The following is a 9,385-nucleotide window of genomic DNA, read 5'->3' as shown; positions in this document are numbered from 1 at the left end:
TCCCACATCTAAATTTACCTACTCTCTCCTTTGTCTTTAGTCCTGACTCACCTAAGTTTTAACTATTCAAATGATACACATATTTGGGCTATATATATATATATATATATATATATTTTTTTTTTTTTTTGGTTTCCCTGATCTCAGATAATTGCTTAGTAAAAAGACCCCAGGAGACCATTGGAGGGAATGGTGGGAATTTCAGACCAAGATGCAGGTCAGGGTGGGAGATATCTGTTGAAGAGGCGCTGAGACGACCTTTTTGTCATGTGTCAGGACTGTAATAAATCTATTCTTGCCTAAAACTTAGGGCAGTCACTGCTTTTGTTATGCCCTTTTCTCGCAAGGATGATTGATTCCTGCAGAACTAAAATTGTATTCTAACATTTGTAAAATAAAAAGTCAGTATGAGATTTCCCAGGAAAAATAATTTAAGCACATTGACTTCATCATCGTCGCTGTAGGAAATACAAGTCCCACTTATCCTAAAAATGGTGCAATTTTTATTAGTATTAAGTATTTGCTTATATCAGTAATAGTGTAATATGATATTATATATAGTCATATAATGTTCTTTGGTTTTCAGATAATTTTCACATACAACCTTGTTAAAAAATCTGTAAGACCTTTATATTGGGATTATTAGAAATATCTTGACTTTACAAACAAGGAAACGGGTTCTGAGTGGTCAACTGACTTTTTCCTGGTAACACAGCTACCCAGGCAGGAGCTGATTTCAGGCCCCTGGATTTTTAAATCCTACCCTCTTTCCCCTGTATCATATTCCCTCTTGAAACATATAGTAGTACCATACACAATAGCTATTAGGTCAATAGTTAGGTATGCAGAATACTAGCCAGGAACATCTATATTATAAAATGTTGTGGTAAGATTGTATGTCAACCATTAGAGCTGCTTTGCGATTATGTACAATATTTTAAATTCTCTACTTGTTAACATAAAAGATTAAGTCTTTTATATATGAGTAAATTCAGCTTAGATAATGTGCAACTTCTTTAATCTAAAACGTCTCTACACACACACACACACACACACACACACATGGCCATTTGAAAGCTTTTTTCTTTTTTTTTTATTGTCTGTGTTTGCTGATAGTCTGATCTTACACATATTGTTTAAAATGTATTGTGAAAGATGTGTATTTCAGATATATTATCTTATGTCTGATTTGAATATTTGAAGAGCTAGTATAAAATAGAAGTTGAAATTAACTTATCTTCTGTGAAACATGTGAGAAACATTCAGAGATGCTTAAAGACAGAATGAGTAATTTGAATCTGGCTGTAGATAAGAATTTCCTGATAAGGAGGATAGATACTTAGATGTCACCAAAAGAGGTTGTGGGACATCTTTTTCTGGGATATTGAATTCATGTGGTGTAGGTGTAACCCTAGATGGGGGCAGGGCCATGGATTTAACAATCTGATACGAACCCGTAGTGTTGTGAGATCGCAGTTGGCTTCCCGGTTTATTTAATTAATTGGTGTTATTTAAAAAAATTGCCAGGGAAGAAGCAGGATCTGTTTTTTGATTCTCTCTGACACCCACAAAAAAGTCAAAGGGGAAATATTTCGTTATTTTTAAGAACTTCGGTGCACACTGTCCTGCCCTAACAGAAGCGGTAGCATTAAAACTGTCTGTGGTGGAAACAGGAAACATTAGTGATAAACGCCGAGTTACGCATCTTCGTGTCTTTCTTCAGGTTCAGCTCAACGTATACCATTCTAATTAGCACATTTTGTGCCTCAGCGAGTAGCTCCCCTTTAGCTCTGCTTGGAGAGTTTTTTTTAGCTTCCATCCTGCTCATAAACACTGCCACCCCCTCCCTCCTTCTCTCTTTACAAATGTTACAACACAATCAGAAATTTCCTCTTTTCTTTCCTTCCTGCATTATCAGCAGGTTCCCTTGCGTCAGAAGCAGAGAAAGAAAACTCAAGGTAATTAGATCTCTTTTGTTTCTTTATCCCCTTTTCAGTGTGCGTGAGTGTGGGTTTTCTCTCGGATGCCTTCTTTGGGATCAGATTTATTTATTTTTTTGTCTGTCTTAATGCTCATATCAGAAGGTGGATGGCAGATTAAATTTTTGGTTATTTTTGGCTCGATTTTAAGAAATGACGGCATGCTGTTCATTTGGATTAATCCCTCGTGGTATGTCAATAAAGCTTAGAAAAGCTGGCACCCGAGTCGGGAAGTAGCTGTGTTTAGGTGGGCATTAACCCTTCTCTATCTATTGCATAATGACTGCTATTATTTTGAAAGGAGCTGTGTTAGTACAACGATATGCCTGCCAGGCTCATGATTTGAATTTTTCAATTTATTCTTGTTGAATAATATTCTTAGACTAACACTTGCATATTAGCCTTCCTCTTTCTTTGGTCATATCTTGTACCTTCTAAGCACCAAATGAATGCTTAAAAATAAAATAAATATTAATTCTTTTCTTTTTTTGCATTTACTTTGCATAAATTTTAGTAAAAAAAATTCAGCTCTCAAGAGGTAAACAATTAACAGTTACCTTTCACTTGGTCATGTAAATCAGGGTACTGTGTTATTTACCTTCTCATATAATTGCTGCAGGTTTTTTCACGATGAGTCGGAGGAGGATATCATGTAAAGACCTGGGACATGCTGACTGCCAAGGGTGGCTGTATAAGAAAAAGGAAAAAGGAACTTTCCTAAGCAACAAATGGAAAAAGTTCTGGGTGGTGCTGAAGGGAACGTCGCTCTACTGGTACAGCCACCAAATGGTGAGTCTACAATATTCCTCTCCTTTCAGCTGCTTTGACAAGGGTGGCTTAAGCATCACTGAGGACCAGGTGGTTCCTATGGGAAAGTTCATTTTTATTTCTGGAACTTGGAACAGAGCAGATAAATAAGTTCTAGAAACCTTTTCTGATCCAATAGATAGGAAGGCTATTGCACTCTATTTTACGGAAGACAGAAATCATCCTGCTTGACTCATCTTTGGTTGGAGAGGGCTGTCCAAACTTATATCTATCTATGAACGTTACTACTCTTCCATGAGAAATTGTACTCATTTCAAGACTTATATGGACAGCACTTTATATGGAAACTTTTTGTTATTAAGATTTCTAGTAAAACGGGGAATCGGCTTTAAGCCCTATTAGGGGTGTAAACTGATTCAGTCCACAGAATGTATTTTCATTTCTCCTCCTTTACTATTTTTTCCTCTGCCCTTTATTGGGTGGGTTGGTTTTAGAGTCGCTAATCTGCGTACCAGCACTGCCTTGCTGACTGTTGTCTCTTGTTCCCTGGCATGCTTGGTGATGGCATTAAAGTACGATGATCAGACAACACTTGAAAAGAAAGTTACCTGATTTGTCCTTAATCAGCGGTACACTTCTGTGGTCTGCTTCACAGGCTAGTTTTCTGTTGGGAAGGGCTGGAAATAAAGTTATTATGAGAAGGTTTGCTGAGCGTTCCTGGCTAGCAACATTTTTGAAGACAGCGATGTTGTTGAATATTGAATGAGTAGAGACTTTTCATATAGGAATTCTCTCCATTAACCCCCAGTGGCCAATTGCTGATCTCAGGAGAGCTGGAGTTTCTTTTGGGGTCTAATGAAGTTCAGCAATGGATATCCTTTAAGCAGTTAAGGGGAAATTACTTAGGAATTGCCCCTAAGCAAGAGCCATCCTTTCTGTATGACGCCATTCTTCTAAAATGGCTTGTGGATCCCCATCACTCAAGTAACAGAGCTTTAGAGCATGTAACTTCATAACTGTAATAGAGGTGCTGTATATAGTTTGTGGATTTTAGTGGATCAACTTACATTCATTGGGCATTAATAAGAAATTTGTTACCCATATGCCCCTAGGCAGCTGTTATGTAAAGACTTGGTAAAACTGGACCCAAATCCAACTCCAGTGCTCTGGAATAAGCATTTGCGCCACCCTCCCCAGCCCATCCAGCCCGCCATGCTTCTTTCTCTACAACCCCTCTCCAGCCCCCTGTTCTCAGGCTAATTGCTTTGGTTTCACCCCATGCAAAACATGGTACAAAGTCCTTTATTGAGTTCCGTAAAATATATATTTATTTAAGGCTTCAGTGAGCTGTAACAACTTTATCAAAGATTTGGGAGGGTTTCAAGAAAGAATCACTTTGCGGAGTATGCAGGTACCCACTATCTCCCTTCTCTCGTCTCCCCTTCTGGGTATATCCGTCATCTCTTGTTTAACATGGAATGGTTTTACCCAAATTAAGGCAACCTAGGGCTGGGGTTGCACCTTCTGTCTTCAGGGATTTTTCCTAAACGAACACAGCTTTTTTTCTTAGGAGGAATTAAGGTCATTACAGATTTTTTCCTCCTGTTTCATATTATTTTTGGCTCTTGCTTTTGGGTAGTTGTGGGCAGTGATAATCTGCGTCTTTTATAAGTTGAGAGGACTTACCGACACACCTTTCAACAGCTCTCTGGGAATTTCCAGAGGCTGTTGGAAGGAATGGGTATTGATCAAGCCTGGTACATCTGTGGGAAGTAACAAACTCAGAGGCATGGCATTAATTTCCTCAGTGAAATTATTGAGCAGATATGTTCTTGGTGCTGTCCCCGTCTTCACAGAATTTAAAGGAAGCCCCTTCTGAATCACACACAGTTACAGATTTGGCTGTTTTGGTTCACTGGCTCATTTGGCTTAAGCTTCTCTTACAGCAGCAACTTAAAGGACAGTTATCTGTTTTAGGCATTAGGAATCTCATGCTTCCACAGGGAGCAGAAATGTCATCTGAGATGAGATTGGAAAGAGGTAAAGGAGAGAACCATCTGGCACCCTCAAGCGCCCTATCCTCATTTGCTTTCATGCAGATGTATAAAGCAATATTCAGGGAGCAAATCATGTACCTGAATAGAGTTAGGTTAGCGATATTGAATGGAGAATAAGTTTACTGTTATCTGGCCTTGGAGTTATCCTGATAAACGAGTGACATGTAACAGAGGGACCTCCAGCTCCCTAATTTTATGACTCTATTATAGAGAAATTCTCACTTTCTCTCTTTCCATGCACACACGCATACATACACCCACATGAGTGGGCGTGCGTGCATACCCTGACATCTTAATTACATGTTTGTGATGAGGAAAAAAGGCTACTCAATGAATACTTAATTAGCAGTCATATTCCTGGTATCCATGTGAATGTCAACTGTGAAATAAGAACCAAACACATGTCCTCAAGCTAAGAACGTTTATTGACTTTCTGCCACGCAAGGAATTCAGATTCAACAAAGTAGTTCCCAAGGCACTTAATGCCTAATGAGCAAACCTCTTATTCTCTCCTCTATTCTTTCTTCCTTGGCCTGATGCTGGGAGGTAATGGAGCCAATAGCATCCCAGCAAGAACCACTTCTTACTGAATGCCTACTATGATGCCAAGGGATATTCTAGGTACCCTTCACACATGCTCTTTCTTACTGCTCAAAAACGCCCTCTGAGGTAATAATTGTCACCACATTTGGAAAGTTGGGAAGGCTGAGACCCAGGAAGATTGTGTGTCTAGCCCTGTGATGCAAGTAGTAAGTGGGGAAAACATCATGTTCCGCCCCTTTGACTCTGTAGCCAGAATCGTTGCCATCTGCCGGCCTGACCCCATGCCGACCGGAGGATAAATGACAGTCTTCAGTAGGGTTCTGAGAGAAGAGCTCTAGAGATGAAGTCTAGGGCAATTCTCATACGAAAGTATGGTGATCTATCTCATGGGATCCCTTTGTTGGTCTCTATTGCTCTCTGACACATCACCCTCACCATCCTGGGCACCTTTTTTGTCATATTATTACCCAGTAATTGATTCATGGTGTACCTTCTCCCTTCATGACACTTTGCTGCTTCAAACAGCACTACCCGGATTTCCTTGAGAAAGGTCAAGTCCAGATACTCATCTGCCATTTTCACACCCCATGTTCTGTGCTTAGAATGTGCTACAGCACACAAGAATGTGTGTACCAGGTCTTAACAAAACCATATTCAAGTGTAACAGCCATAAAAACCCAGGCTGTTTACAATCTTGAAATCCACACAGTTGTTTTCCCTTTCCACTTGGATAAAGTACAAATCGCTTTCCTCGCTTGTGAGAGTCTCCTGACCTGTATCTCTCTTATTGTGCCACCCTCCCCTTCACCATCCAGCCTCCAACTACAGAATTTCTTTTAATTCCTTCTTAGCATCACATATGCTGGCACTCTCTTTGAGCCTTTCTACACATGCTGTTTCTCTGCCCAGAAAAAGCTTTGTCTCCATGCCCAAAAGTCTTCTTCCCACACAATCCCAATGACCTGAGTCCTCCTTAGAAGTCAGATTTTAGCTTAAGTAGCCTTCCTTCTGACCTTATCCTGGCCTTATCCTCTGACCTAAATCAGGGCGCCTCTGCCTGTACCCATAGAAGCTTGTACTTTTCTTAGTTTTATACCTTTCTTCCCCTTTGTACATGTTTGTTAGGCTTGCTGTTTTCTATAATTGAAGATAATCTCTGTAAGGCAGGATCACAAGTATATTTTAGTGCAGTGGCTGACACAGGCATTCAATTAATATTTGCTGATCTCATGAAATAAATGAAGGTTAGGAATCATCAACATTTACATTTCCCGTGGGGATCTTGAGAAATGGTAGGGATAAGGACTGCTTTTACTGGAAAATATTTTTCCAGTAGGGTTTCATGGTCCCAAGTAGGTGCCACACAGCCGCTCCCATTTGGTAACATTGTATTAGGGGCTATTATTTTAAGATTATTTCTAGGGGCACCTGGGGGGCTCAGTTGGTGAGTATCTGACTTTGGCTCAGGTCATGATTTCATGGTTCGTAAGTTCAAGCCCAGCGTCAGGCTCTGTGCTGACAGCTCGGAGCCTGGAGCCTGCTTTGGATTCTGTGTCTCCCTCTCTCTCTGCCCCTCCCCCGTTCCCTCTCCTTCTCTCTCTCCCTCTCAAAGCTAAATAAAACATTAAAAAAATAAAAAATCAAAGATTATTTCTAACCATGGCCACTGGCTGTAAACAAGGGTCTGGTGATCTTGATCAACTTGATCTTGATCCAGCTGGGGTGGAAAATGTTGAAAGGGAGGCAGACGTTTCCCAGGGAGCCTCTGGCACTCTCACACTTCACCTGGACACCAGGCACAGCTGGAGAAGTTTGGGACCAACATCTTCTCTCTGGTGAAGAAGCAAAGTTCTGAATTACTGTTTTCCTTCAGGTGTGTTACTACGAAATAGTGACAAGACCTTAAGATGTTATTAGTCATTAAAAGTATCTTTTATTTTTAAGGTTTTAGATTTTTCTGCTTTTGCTGTAACTAATTTCACTTTTCTAAGAATTCTTTTTCTTGATTCTTTTTTTTTCCTTTTTCTTTTTTTAATGTTTTTATTTAGTTTTGAGACCGAGAGAGAACATGAGCAGGGTAGGGGCAGAGAGAGAGGGAGACACAGAATCCGAAGCAGGCTCCAGGCTCCGAGCTGTCAGCACAGAGCCTGACGTGGGGCTCGAACTCATGGACTGTGAGATCATGACCTGAGCTGAAGTCGGATGCTTAATCGACTGAGCCACCCAGGCGCCCCATCTCTTTTTTTTTTTTAAAGAGAGAAGCACAAGTGGGCGAAAGGTACAGAGGGAGGGAGGGAGAGAGAGAGAGAGAGAGAGAGAGAGAGAGAGAGAGAGGAGAATCTTAAGCAGGCTGCAGGCTCCAGGCTCAGCATGGAGACCAACAGAGGGCTGTATCCCAGGACATTGGGGTTGTGACCTGAGCCGAAATCAAGAGTCAGACACTCAAGTGACTGAGCCACCCAGGCGCCCCTCTTTTATAAGAATTTAAAAAAAAATTTTTTTTTTTCAACGTTTATTTATTTTTGGGACAGAGAGAGACAGAGCATGAACGGGGGAGGGGCAGAGAGAGAGGGAGACACAGAATCAGAAACAGGCTCCAGGCTCTGAGCCATCAGCCCAGAGCCTGACGCGGGGCTCGAACTCACAGACCGCGAGATCGTGACCTGGCTGAAGTCGGACGCTTAACCGACTGCGCCACTCAGGCGCCCCAAGAATTTTTAAAAAAATTTTTTAACGTTTATTCATTTTTGAGAGACAGAGCGCAGTTGGTGGAGGGGCGGAGAGAGAGGGAGAGACAGAATCCAAAATAGGCTCCAGGTTGAGCTGTCAGCACGGAGCCCGACAAGGGGCTAGAACCCACGAGCTGTGAGATCATGACCTGAGCTGAAGTCTGACGCCTAACCAACTGAGCCACCCAGGCACCCCAAGAATTCTTAATTAAAATCTTGCTTAGTTCCTTGAGAAATATATGGTGGATTTTATTTATACCCAAGACCTATTATAAAGTAAAGTGTATTATATAACTCATTTGAAATTCTTAAATGTTTCTGTTCAGAGAGAGCATTTAATCATCTCGCTGATGTATTTTCTTATCTTATCTAGGAGTGTATGTGGACTATCAAAATCCATCAAGGGAACATATGCATTATGGTGATAATCAACTTGGAGCCATTGCCTAAACAATTTAGGCTTTAATTACAAAGCACAGTTTAATGTTACTTATAGAGGAGAGATTGAAAATACTTTCTTTTTAAGTGAACCCCGCATGAAAAGCTCATCGTCCCCCCAACCTATTCATCCTCCTCCCCACCCACATGCATATCCTCCTACCAGTATTAGTGAGGTCTTAATAATTTGGGCCAACAGTTGTAAATGTCAGTACAGGATTAAAAAAATAAGGGACTGCATTTCTTCTTTCTATTAATGGCTTCTAGATGGGCAGAGGAGAGAGAGCTATGGAAGTGACATAATCAAAGAAAGATTTGTGAAAAAAAGCGGCTCTGAGATTGACAGTACAGATCAATTCTGTAAATTCTGGGAAGAAGGAAAATATTTTGGGCCAAATGTGAAGGACTTCTGCCCCAGTGATTTTTTTTTTAATTTCTCTTTTTTTTCCTCTCTTTCTTCCCCCTCTCTCTTTTTTTCCTATCTAAGAAGGTGTTTTTGTTTTTTAATTATTTTTTCCAAAGCTGTGTGATTTTCCTGGTCCAAGATTTCCTTTACTAGGTAAACATAGTTTTCACCAATCAGAAAACATTATTTCTGTGCATTTCAGTGACTGTAGAATATCTTCAGGGAGAAGATTCTCTTAAGATCCATCTTGGAAGACAGTTTCCCCTCCCCCGACCCCTACCCCCAAGGAGAGTAGGGGGATGGGCATTCCAGTCCAAGGGAATATGTGAACAAAGGAATGAAAATATAAATGAACTGTACCAACCCACTGTTAGGTATTATATTGAATTCCCATAACCTAGCAAGATAGATTTTATTATTCCCATATTTCAAGGAAGTTTACTGAAGCTTAGGGAATTTAAGTAA

The 9,385-nt window shown here is 40.6% G+C and overlaps 1 protein-coding gene across 1 annotated transcript in view; it reads left to right on the top strand.

The window, feature by feature from the left end:
- Window positions 1–1,562: 1,562 nt before the first annotated feature.
- The window catches only part of IPCEF1 (interaction protein for cytohesin exchange factors 1), a 76,265-nt gene continuing 68,442 nt past the window's right edge, over window positions 1,563–9,385 (top strand). The window contains exons 1-2 of the mRNA XM_043592640.1: window positions 1,563–1,958; window positions 2,599–2,768. Of these exons, the coding sequence (XP_043448575.1) occupies window positions 2,610–2,768 (159 nt within the window). The 5' untranslated portion in view covers window positions 1,563–1,958; window positions 2,599–2,609. The remainder of the gene's footprint in view (window positions 1,959–2,598; window positions 2,769–9,385) is intronic.

This window comes from Prionailurus bengalensis, chromosome B2, assembly GCF_016509475.1.
Source record: "Prionailurus bengalensis isolate Pbe53 chromosome B2, Fcat_Pben_1.1_paternal_pri, whole genome shotgun sequence".
Classification (NCBI taxonomy): Eukaryota; Metazoa; Chordata; class Mammalia; order Carnivora; family Felidae; genus Prionailurus; species Prionailurus bengalensis.
Note: the sequence above shows the minus strand (reverse complement) of the source record. Positions and strands in the feature narration are given on the sequence as shown.